At 40.1% G+C, this 12615-nt stretch overlaps 1 protein-coding gene across 1 annotated transcript; it reads right to left on the reverse strand.

The window, feature by feature from the left end:
• Positions 1-10135: 10135 nt before the first annotated feature.
• Positions 10136-12557, reverse strand: LOC121642324 (cyclin-dependent kinase inhibitor 1C-like). Its single transcript, XM_041988999.1, has 2 exons — positions 12234-12557; positions 10136-11832 (listed from the first exon to the last, which is right to left on the reverse strand). The coding sequence occupies exons 1-2, from the start codon at positions 12291-12293 to the stop codon at positions 11329-11331; spliced, it is 564 nt and encodes a 187-aa protein (XP_041844933.1). The 5' UTR covers positions 12294-12557; the 3' UTR covers positions 10136-11328.
• Between the last annotated feature and the right edge of the window lie 58 nt (positions 12558-12615).

Consider the following 12615-nt stretch of genomic DNA (forward strand, 5'->3'; position numbering starts at 1 on the left):
GATTGCCCGGGTCTCTGGACCGCCCTAGTCTGCCTCTAGCCTCCGTGGAGGCGTGGTTACATCTGCAGAATCTCACTCGTCTGTGATCCTCCTCATTCCTCATCCTCTGCATGCTGACAATCACTGAGTTGTCTAGTGGGTTCATACACTAAGAGATGGTTTGTTTAGGTTTTTTATTATGTGTCTAACTTTTCTTCTTGCTGGACCTGAGACAGAAAAAAGGACAGTAATGGAGAGGAGTAAAAGGAAAGTGGAAAAAAGGAAAAGGAGACAAAGATCCAGTAGATAGAAGAAACGAGCCTAAATCCAACCTAACACCAGTCGACCAGGCGCTACACCTGTACAGAAACACAGCTGGTGTTTGTAAAGTGTGTTGTAAATAAAGTTGCAGTATATCACAGATGAATGTCCCAGCCCTCGTTCACAATGTCTATTTATTAACCCTTTATGCATCAGACCCACTACAGTGGACACCTGTTTAAAGTCTGAGTTCTGGTATATACACGGGTGAGGACGGTATATTCACAAATCAACCACTTTATTGGACATTAATGAGTCATCCAACACACTGCCAGTCACTAAAGGATATATATAACATTTTCATATATATATATATATATATATGTATATATATATATATATATATATATATATATATATATATATATATATGTATATATATATATATATATATATATATATATATATATATATATATATATACATATATATATATATATATATATATAATCCTCTAAAATCAACATATTTGTGTATTTATTATTGTTATGTTAAACTGTAAAAAATCACAAATTAAATAAAGTTTCCATTGAAGCCACACCCAACAGGACAACACACAGATGTCAAAACACTCGACTTTCCTTAAAAATTCAATCCAAATTAAAACAGATATTCATTCATTTTAAACTTCATTTGATTTTTTTAAGTTTTAAGTAAAAAAAAGTTAAAATATAAAAGTTCTCCAGCATCACGGTCCACAAACTTAACCCAAACTCATTCAGCTAAACTCATTCAGCTAAACTCATTCAGCTAAACTCATTCAGCTAAACTCATTCAGCTAAACTCATTCAGCTAAATCAAACTGCAGGAAAGTTCTCTCTCTGCTCACATTTAAACCAGTAATTAGATAATAGCTCATATATAAAACTGGTTTAATGTGGTTCCAAAATGGAAAGAATGGAGAATTTTTGGGATAAATCAATTAGTTGTTTAAATTAAACATGAATCAAGCAAATCAACATAAGTGGAAGAATTTCTTGTAATTTTGTGGAAAATTTTCCAGAATAATTCAGATCCTCTGTAAGCATCTAACTAATGAGTACTAACCCGAACCCTAACCCACTAAACATGACGTTTTAACTCTGGAATCATGAAGTGATGCAGAAGAGAAACTCAGGGAGAAGTCTTACCCCATCAGAGATGCTCCGACCTGGAGGAAGCCGTCCAGCTGAGTGACGATGATGAAGAAGAAAGTCGAGGCCACTCTCACTTTATAACCTGCTGATGAAGATTCTGGTTGTGTTTTGGGTGGAGGTGGTTAGGTATCAGCAACCTGATTGGCTGAAGGATGTTGTGATGTCACTGAAACAGTGAAACTGAGTCTCTGCCTCCTGTTTGTCTGTGAAAATCAATTAACTCTGAATGAAAGACGACATTTAGGAGGAAAATACTGGAAACTGGGAGCTGAGAGAGGAGCTCCAACACACCCACATATTTATTTACACACCTGAAACACAACCGAGTTCTGTGCAACCAAAACCCCCAACGTGATGAGATTCACAGATGATCGGTTGTAGATGCAGCTCTGACTTCTGAAGTTGTTTCTAACGTTATATGATATCGAAGACGAATGTCTGCTGCCTTCTGGGCGGAGGGTCAGAATTGTTCAAATACTTATTTGCTGTATTATACAAATTAATTATTAAAAAATCATCGTGATTTTAGGATTTTTTTTTTTTTTTTAGATTATTTCTCTCACAGTGGACACCTACGATGAAAATTTCAGACCCCTCCATGATTTCTAAGCAGGGTGTTCAAATACTTATTTTCCTCAGTGTAAAGTGCTGCCAGAACAAGAAGAAGTTTTAGATACACACCACCAGTTAAACGTTTGGAGCATTTCCAAACCTTTGAATGGCAGTGTATGTCAGTGCATTCTTCATATTTAGAGGACCAATTTAGTCCAATTTAACATTTCCATGAAAACTCCGACAGTTTCGGTGATGTCAATGAAACATGGGCAAATTTAAATAAAAAACGGTATACAGGGGTGGTTCTAGAAATAAGACTTTTAATCTTCGAAGCACCTTCAAGGACCAAACATGTATTTTCTGATTTATTTATGACAATGCATAGTGATCAACACATGAGCAAAGCTTTACAGTAAATATGCCATAATTAGCTACAAAAGCTAAATTGCATCTGTTGTCCTGAGCAGCCACATGGAACAAACACACATTAACAAACAGCATCACATAATGACAAGAGTTACAATAGTTACAGTAAACATTAAATAACAAGTCAGAGTGTTAATTACATGTGAGTACAGGACTGGTTTGTTTTTAACCACTGTTTGAACATTTTCCACGCAGATGGAGTAGTTGTCACAGTTCTAATATGAGTGAGTTCCATGACTGTGTGGCTCTGATAAACACCACCATTTGGCTAAACTTTGTCCTGCGGAGCTGTGTGTTACAGTCTTCTCTGGTTAACATTCTGGTGTTGACTCTATTTTAAGTTTTCTTCTGTATAAAAACTTGTAATGGTGGACGGGAAAGCCCATTTAAAACCTTAAAAACAAAACATACATCCAAAAGTATCTGATAGCTGTTCAAGTTTAAAGTATTATCCTTACTAAGGAAATTACAGTCGTGAAAACAAAGAGATTTTCTGTCTAAAATTTTCAATGTTTCCTTAAAGAGAGACTTGATAGGTTTTAAAGTGCCCTCTGTTGTGTGAGGCCACGTTGTCTAACAGTAGGTTATATGAGTAAAAATCACTGCATGCATGTATGCTTTTGCTGAATCAAGAGTCGGAAAGGGTCTCACATGATTAAAACTTGATTAGTTAAATTTGATTGTGTTTGTAATTTTTTACATTTGTTGCTTAAAATGTCAGGTTTGAATCAAAGACCACACCCAGATGCTTAGACTGGTCCGCCACATCTAGACATTCACCGCGGACTATAACAGATGGTTGTTGGCCTCCTGCTGGCTGTCGTGAGAAAAACATACCAACAGGTTTTTCTTGTATTTAGATGTAGACTGGATTTTTTAAGCCAGTGGGACACTGGTTCCATGGCTCCTGAAAGTATTGCAGCAGCTTCTTGTTTAGTTTTTGCATGAGCGTACAACACTGTATCATCTGCATATAATTGTGTTTTGATATTTGAACAAACATTTGGTAAATTATTGACATAGACTGAAAAGGATTGGGCCAAGTTTTGAGCCTTGTGGGACAGAGCTAGAAAGATAAGATGATTGTGAATGTCCTATTTGTACAGCTTGTTTCTTGTAGCTTGTATCTGCTAGATATGACTGTATCCAACAGAGGGCACTTTAAAATTAGAAATTAAAATCAGATCATTTAGCAAGAAGCACACCACGATGCATTGTATAAAAAGCACGTTTTAAGTCCAGAAAAACAGCACCTACCACCTGTAGATTGATGTTTACAGAAACCAAACTGCATTGGATAGAGAGCGGTGTGACCACTGTTTAGATGTTCAGTTAACTGTGTGGAAACCCAGTTCTCTGCTATTTTTCATACAATTGGTAAAATACTTACTGGCCGATAGTTCTCTGGTTTTGTCTTGTCGCCAGCTTTATAGACTGGGGTAACCCTTGCAGTCTTCCATGTCAGTGGAACTTCTGCATGGTTTATTGATAAATTTATTAAATGTGTAACTGGACTTGCAAACCCTCCTTATGAATCTTTAAAAACTTGTTTCCAAATGCATGTCTTGCTTCTGAACCTTTTAGAGATGGGGACTTCTAGGACAGTTATATTTTGGATATTGAAGATTGGTATTGTTTCATCCAGAGGCTTGTACTGGATGTCTGGGTATTTAAAGTCAGCTGTCAGTTCCTCAATAGAGCTGATAAAGTATTTATTAAAGCTATTAACAATAATATCTAAATTGTCAGTTAGTGTACCATTTACTTGGAGCTGCAAATCTCTAAATTTATATTTATATCTATTTTTTCCTAAAAGCTTATTTAGTTTTCCCCAAATCAGTTTTCCATTGCCCTTTGTCGCTTTTATTGTCTCAATAAAAACATTTGCTTTATCTTTACGGATCTGTTTTACAACGTTTTTCTTAGTGATGTAAAAATCTGCGGATCACCGTTAAAGCCTGTTTTCAAACATTTTTTAATACGTTGTCTCTGTCTTTCATTAGTTTCCTTATATCATTATTTATCCAAGGAAGAGTTTTTTTTTTTTGCTGTTTAAATTTGCCTGATTTTGTAGAGTTTCATTGACAGTTTTAATAAAGTTGTTCGAACTAACCTCAGTGTCATTGTTTTCCAGCACATTAAACCATTCTAGTTGTTTTGTTGCTCACTTTTGGGTATAAATTGATAGCTGCTAACTGTAAAAGGTTTAATTGAACGTTGTCCTTTAATTGTTCTTGAACACAAAATAAAATTGTGATCAAAAAGACCTGATAGAAGATTAAACGTTCTAGATATTCTATCAGGCATATTAGTGAATATCAGATCGATTGTTGTTTTTGGTGTATTAGTGAGTCTCGTTGGTCCTTTAATAACTGTGTTAAGTTGTACTTACTTTTTTCTATCTGATTTGTTGTCCCAATGTTTAGGTCACCCAAAAGAACTATTTCACTTTTGTGATTACAGTGTTTTAAAATATTTAATATTTAAGATATCCTTGGCAGAGGGAGGTCGAAACGTACAAGTCATTGTGAGTGACGTTGCTGGGGATAGTGTTATTTTCAGACCAATACATTCAGCACTGACTTCAACTGGCCACTTAATTAGTTCACATTTAAAAATGTTCTTGACATAAACTAATATACCCCCGCCTCCATTTCTACATCTACATCATCAGTCAAAAGCAGTATTATGAAAAAATGCAGGATTTTCTTGTATTTTATGACTTTAATAAAAAAAAAACAAGAACTTTGAGCCATATCAGCAGTTTTTTATATTTATTGGCTGTTTGTTAAATCAGGTGGTTTAATGACTTTTACATCCTCTTTGTGAAATATTAACAGTTTGGACAGACACATATTTTCACCACTTATGCATCTGTTGCTGCATGAATGCTGCATTATGATCTGGTGATTGTGAATAGAAATACAGGACGTGCTGTATTTACTTGCACCCGGCCAGCTTAGGTTTACCAGGAAAGGGTCACGTTACACTAAATATTTGTTAGAATTTTAATTGTGGTGGAACCGAGTCGAAACCAGAGTTGGTCCAGTTCTAAGAATCTTCAAATGAAAATGTCATCTGAGCAGCTCCACTCTTTATTCCCTCTAAGAGAAGTTGTCTGTCATTTCTTTACCGAGTCTTTGGAAATAGTTCTTCAGGATCCTTGAAGAACTTTCCAAAGTTCTTCTTTTTACCTTTTATTTGAGAAGACAAAGAAGTCAGTAAATGGCTTAAAGTGGGAATGAAACCAGATTTGTTGTAAACAAGAACAATTATTTTAATGTACATCAACTTTTAAATAAATTTATAAAAACACATTAAATCAGAATTCGATCACAGATGTGATCCTGCCTCTAATCTGGAAATCCGCCACTATAAACATGCTGAACGTTTCCGGAAAGTCGGCCTTTTTTCCATCATTTAAAAGAGTTGATGGTGTTTACACTCTTTTAGCTGTGTGTGTGTGTGTGTGTCTTTTGTATTCATTTAGAATAAATAACTGCTTCTTCATGTAAAGGTTTAGTAAAATAATCTGTGTTAGAAAAGCTTGATGTAAAGGAGGATCCGGCCTGGTGGTCTGAATAACCTTCATTAGACTGAGCTGAAGCTCGTTGGTTTCTCTTCCAGGAGGTCAGGAGGTCAGGAGGTGGACGTTTCTAAGAAAATCAGTCAATCTGAGAAAACTGATTTTAAATGTAACTTTTCTACGGACTCAAGAAGAAACTATGTGTATGTACAAACCGTACATGAGCAGATAAACAGTCTGAACCCTCTTCAAGAAGCTTTCTTTTCTTTTCTCAGGAACAGTTCTTGAGCTTCAGGTTCTGGGCAGGATCCCTCCACTGGACCCATTGAGGGGTCCAGGTTCTGGGCAGGATCCGTCCCTCCACTGGACCCATTGAGGGGTCCAGGTTCTGGGCAGGATCCGTCCCTCCAACAGACCTGTTTCCACTGATCTTCAGTCCAGTTCTTGGGTCATGTGACCTACCTCAGCCTTTTCTGGCTTCTTGACAGCCACGTTTCCATGGAGACCATTTCTGATGAGACTTCGGCCAACAGTGGATGGATCAACTGAAGATCCAGATGCATCTTTCAGGTCCTGGTTCAGGTCTTTGTAGGATTTATTTGTGTTTTATTTTAGGACATCACTTCTTTAAGTACAACTGGAGCCTGGTTTAAAACCCAGTTCCATCTTCATCGTGATGGAAGCGGCCTCTGTATGTGAAGGCTGTCAGATGAGAGGAGAAACATCTTTAAGAAGTCCGGTTAACTTCTCCTATGATTGTTCCCTCCAGAAACTATCAACCATATTTATTCCCTGGAGGCAGAATCGGATGATTGATCATGTGACCAGTCATGTGATTTATTTTTCTATAAAAAACATTTTTCAGTTACAAAATTTTCTTTTCTTCTTTAGTTTCCTGTCAATTTTCTACACACTTGTGAAGGTGCTGCTGGTGGAATTTGTGGAGAAGAAGAAGAAGAATTAGAATTAGAAGAAGAAGAAGAATTAGAAGAAGAAGAAGAAAAAGAAGAAGAATTATAAGAAAAAGAAGAAGAAGAGGAAGAATTAGAAGGAGAGCCAGAATCAGATCAATGAGTGGATTGTTTAGAGACACTGGGCCATTTTAATGAAGCTGTTTGGTTTATTCCTTCATGCTGTGGACTAGAAACCGAGCTGCAGCTCATTTTTCTTTCTTTTGGTTTCCATGTTTATTTTCTGAAAAAGAAAGTTCCATCCATCCCTTAGACTTGTTTTATTTTATTAACATGGCTGTAATTTCCGGTGTGATGGCATCATGTCGTTTGTGTAACTTCTGCTTCTGTCTGTCTCCACCCGTTCTCCTGCGCCACCTGCATCCACCCCCTCCAGGTAAAAATGCTCCCTGGATCTCTGTTCCTGCTCATGTTCAACCATGAGCTGATTCTTTTGTTTTGGCTTGTGCTGGAACTTTTTCAACTGGTTTTAGATGTTTCTTGTATTTATGTGTGAAGCACTTTGTGATTTTTATCTTGAAAGGTGATGTATAAATAAAACCTTACTTACATGTGAAGCACATGGAAATGTGCCAAAACTACGTGTCTCCACATGTGAATCATGTGTTTTTTTCCTGTAAGGGCTGGAAGCCTTAAAGCAAGAATTTTACTATTCCTTCTCATATTTTGTCTCATTTTTTCTCTTTTAAATTGGAGTTGTAGATGATCTCTGATCTAGATAAAACCAGAAATACTTATAAGATAAATAAGTATGTGTTAAATATAAGTGACTGGCTAAAAGAAGAATCTGTGGTGTAAAAATCTTCCTGCCTGAAACAAACTATAAGAACATGAACTTGTGTTATTATACAGAGCATCAAAAACAAAAGAAAAAATGTCCAACCTAAACGTCCTGCTGCAGCTTTAAGACTAAAATGATGTCATGTGAAATGGTCTTTTCCGTCCACTAAACATTCTGACTTCATTCTGATGCGCTTGCTTGTGAATTATAAGGTCAGGTCAGACTCCTAACACCTCATTTTCTCTGAGATCCACAAAACCGAGGTTTTCCTTGTAAAGGCTGCAGGGCAGAGACGAGGGAAGGTCACAGAGTCCGGCTCATGAAGGGAGCAGTGTTGTCTTTGTTCATGTGACTGAGGCCATCACTGACTCATTCAGCGGGCATCATCACACTGGTTTGGTGGTTTTTACAAATGAAGGAAAGTTCAGATGCTGCAGATTTACTTCGGTTATTCCAGCAGATTCTGGCGGTATGAAGAATTTTTCATTCCGGCCAGCGAAGCCTGTCTGGTGAAGAGCGTGAGAAGACTGTCTGGTGTTTTCTTAATTTTGTCTGGAGTGTCACACAAGGTCATCCATTAATGAATAAATAAGAATACAGGAAAACGTCAGGAATTATTTATGAAGCTATAAAACTTGTAGTTGGGATGGAAAATGTTTTCATGTGATGGAAAACATGAGCTGACACTGAATCTGATGCAGTAACACGTCTGGAAAAAGTAGTTCCAGGGTGGTGTTCAGCATGGTGTAAAAAGTAGTTCCAGGTTGGTGTTCAGCACGGTGTAAAAAGTAGTTCCAGGGTGATGTTCAGCATGGTGTAAAAAGTAGTTCCAGGGTGATGTTCAGCATGGTGTAAAAAGTAGTTCCAGGGTGATGTTTAGCACGGTGTAAAAAGTAGTTCCAGGGTGATGTTCAGCATGGTGTAAAAAGTAGTTCCAGGGTGGTGTTCAGCACGGTGTAAAAAGTAGTTCCAGGGTGATGTTCGGCACGGTGTAAAAAGTAATTCCAGGTTGGTGTTCGGCACGGTGTAAAAAGTAGTTCCAGGGTGATGTTCGGCACGGTGTAAAAAGTAGTTCCAGGGTGATGTTCAGCATGGTGTAAAAAGTAGTTCCAGGGTGATGTTTAGCACGGTGTAAAAAGTAATTCCAGGTTGGTGTTCAGCACGGTGTAAAAAGTAGTTCCAGGGTGATGTTCGGCACGGTGTAAAAAGTAGTTCCAGGGTGGTGTTCGGCACGGTGTAAAAAGTAGTTCCAGGGTGATGTTCGGCACGGTGTAAAAAGTAGTTCCAGGGTGATGTTCAACATGGTGTAAAAAGTAGTTCCAGGGTGGTGTTCAGCATGGTGTAAAAAGTAGTTCCAGGGTGGTGTTCGTCACGGTGTAAAAAGTAGTTCCAGGGTGATGTTCAGCACGGTGTAAAAAGTAGTTCCAGGGTGATGTTCAACATGGTGTAAAAAGTAGTTCCAGGGTGGTGTTCAGCATGGTGTAAAAAGTAGTTCCAGGGTGGTGTTCGTCACGGTGTAAAAAGTAGTTCCAGGGTGGTGTTCGGCATGGTGTAAAAAGTAGTTCCAGGGTGATATTCAGCACGGTGTAAAAAGTAGTTCCAGGGTGGTGTTCAGCAAGGTGTAAAAAGTAGTTCCAGGGTGGTGTTCAGCATGGTGTAGCATCTCTTCTTCTAACATGTCTGGAAACATCTGGAAAGTGAGGAGACCAGTTGCTGGAGTTTTAGGAGAGGAATTTTGTACCATTCTGGTCTGATGCAGGATTCTAGCTGCTCTACAGTCCTGGACCTTGGTTGCTGGATTTCTTCTTCCATGATGCTCCAGATGTTGTGTACTGGTAAAAGGTCTGGACTGCAGGCAGGCCAGTTCAGCAGCCGGACTCTTCTCCTGTGAAGCCATGCTGCTGTAATGGATGCAGGACGTGGTTCAGCATCGTCTTGCTGAAATCTGCAAGGTCTTCCCTGAAAGAGACGTTGTCTGGATGGGAGCAGATGTTGCTCTAAAACCTCCATGTACTTTTCAGCATTGATGGAGCTTCACAGATGTGGAAGCTGCCCACGCCATAGGCACTAATCCAGGGGTGTCCAGTTTTGGTCCTCGAGGGCCATAATCCTGCAGGTTTTCTATTTCTCCACATCTGACTCAAATTAAATGGATCCATCAGCTGCCATCTTGTTTAGTTTTAAGACTGGTTTGTACTGGGATTAAAAGCTCTGTGTTTATGCTGCTATATCTGTTGATACGTTCATTTTACATCATTTAAGAATCTGACAGCTGAGAAACATCATGTCTGATGCTGACTGGTTGATACTGGGATTAAATGCTTCAGCTTCTACAGACTGGCTTATATATATAAAAAAGTTTTAAGGGTTAAATTGAGGAAAATCCTGTTTGGGTCATCTTTGTGATGTGTTCAGGTGAAATAAGAGTTCAGACTCTGCGTCATGGCTAACTTGTTTTTTATTTGCACGTCCACTGAGTGTTAACAAAGCCAACACAGAGGTTAGCATCCAGGTCTACAGCAGGGGGCGCTCAAACACACTAAAGCTCCGAGGACATCGCACAGGAAGGAAACCAGCAAACATCTTCACATCTGTACAAATCTACAGTCAGTCAGAACCAGCCACAGCTGCAATCCACCAACCGGGTCCAAAGGCGACGATGGAGATCAGGCTGCAGCATCTTCTCTATGTTCATAGTGAAATTTAGTTTTACACGAGTTGCTAACATCTGTTCTAGTAGCAAGCTGTCGAGCAGATTTAAGGTGGATTAACTTCAAACTGGGACTAAAATGTGCTTTTTTAGACTAAAAGTTCACTCTCAGCGCGTCATCACTCGTACTGAAGACAAAGAAAATGTTAAACCCAAGTTTTAACTTCACTTTGGATGAATTTTTTCCTTATAACAGAAATGAATTAAAATCAGCACCAACTGCTGGCCGACTGCATCGTTCACAGATCGCTGCAAATCAAGTCCAGATCAGGTCCAGAGGAGGATGGAAAAATGTACAAAAGAGACACAAACAGACAGAAAGTAAGTCTGAGAAGCAGAGGAGAGCTGTGGCTGATCCTGGTTTCACTCACGCTCACACCGTAAAGAGTCGGCTGAGCTGGAACGAGATCCACCTGTTTATCATCGCAGACCAGGGCCGAGTGCAAGCCGATCCGGACCGGACTCCGATCCGGACCGGACTCCGATCCGGATCGGAGAGCGGGAAGGCTTTCCTTCGGCATCTGGACCTGAAAGTTCTGTACGGGCAGCTGAATCATTTTTATACTGAAGGAAGGTTCTTGTTAAATTACTTTTAAAGCTTCCTCGTTAGACTGTAACTTCAAACCAGCAAGTTTGGTCCAAACCCAGACCCATCTGGACTGGAACTGGCCCTGATCTGGCAAACTTGGGCTGGAACCAGCATCTGAGCTCTAACTGAGACCAAATCACAACTTAAGACTCCACATCTGGCCTGGGCCGGTTCAGTTCTAGCCCTGATTTGTGCCAAAGGAAGCTGGTCCAGATCTGTAATGTGGATTTGGGTCAGAACTTTGGAGGGATCCGGTTCAGATCTAGACCATATGACTTTTGCTATGTGGGTACAGGTTGACACAGGAATTCTCCCATCAGTCGTTTTGTCAATATTATTTTATTCCCCACAGATCCTCTCCAGGATCTTCTCCAGGATCCTCTCCAGGATCGTGTCCAGGATCTTGTCCAGGATCCTCTCCAGGATCCTGTCCAGAATCTTGTCCAGGATCTTGTCCAGGATCCTCTCCAGGATCTTGTCCAAGATCTTGTCCAGGATCTTCTCCAGGACCTTGTCCAGGATCCTCTCCAGGATCTTGTCCAGGATCCTCTCCAGGATCTTGTCCAGGATCCTCTCCAGGATCTTGTCCAGCCTCCAGCTGCAGAATGTTCTCAGCCTGCTGCTTCACCAGAAAGCGGTGCAGGGACGGAGCTTCGTCCTGCTGTGGACGTCTTCGGTGTTTCTGTTGTCCTCTTACAGGCACAGACGGGGGCTGCAGAGGGTAAAATTCATCTAGATTTTCTTCTTCATTTGGCCCAGAAATGTGAAACGTCAATGTGAACATGTGAAGACTATGTTGTGAAAACCAGTCAGTAAAGCTGCCTGGCGTAGCTGCTTCCTGTCAAGGCGAGGGTGCGGATCCAAGGAAACGTGAGTACTTTGGAGAAGGTAACACAGGTTTATTGTGACTGGTTGGTGGAAAGGAATGAGAATGCTGGAAGGACGGGCTGGAGCGGGCAGACGGGTTTCCTCAAAGACACAGGCGAAGTCCGGGTCGGGTTCTTGAGGTGAGAGAACACACATTAGTTACAGTCAGACTAGAGACAAAGGCAAGACTTGGATCACGACTGGTTACCACAGGTTGTAGTATAATCCAGCGATGACTGGAGGTTCGTCAGGGGTTTATGTGTGGAATGAATGATGAGCCTGATGTCTGACAGCTGCGCCGTCCTAATCAGTGTCTCCAAATAAGGGCATCCGGAAGTAGATGAGGAGAGGAGACGTGGGCCATGACACTTCCAGCCTGAACCAGCCATCAGTTGCACAGCCGGCCTCTGCTTCATCACATAAAAGGAGCATTCATGTTACAAACAAGTATTTTACATCATCGTTCAGCCCTCGTCTGCTCGGTCGGGAGATGTTAACAGTTTTTAACCGACATTAAAAGCTCGTCCTCCGGGTCGGCTGCAGGTTTTAGTTCTGCTGCTTGGAAATAATCAGTAAGATGAGTGAGATCTGAGTCATGCTGCGGTTCAAACAACAACCGGAGGTCTGGACTGAGGAGTCATTATTACTGGATATATTTAGTTAAATGCGTTACGTTGAACTTTTCGTGTGTCAGAGCTGAAGTTTCCTCCTGTCGATCAGCTGGGGGACGTCAGCAGCTCTCAACGCTTCATTC

The sequence above is a fragment of the Melanotaenia boesemani genome, chromosome 6, assembly GCF_017639745.1.
Source record: "Melanotaenia boesemani isolate fMelBoe1 chromosome 6, fMelBoe1.pri, whole genome shotgun sequence".
NCBI lineage: Eukaryota > Metazoa > Chordata > Actinopteri > Atheriniformes > Melanotaeniidae > Melanotaenia > Melanotaenia boesemani.

Excerpts from the sequence above, each read along its gene's own strand:
- LOC121642324 (XM_041988999.1), bottom strand. The coding sequence starts at position 12,293 with ATGCTCCTTTTATGTGATGAAGCAGAGGCCGGCTGTGCAACTGATGGC. Across the intron at positions 11,833-12,233 it reads CTGATGGCTGGTTCAGGCTG|GAAGCAGCTACGCCAGGCAG; the intron begins GAAGTGTCATGG and ends TCGCCTTGACAG.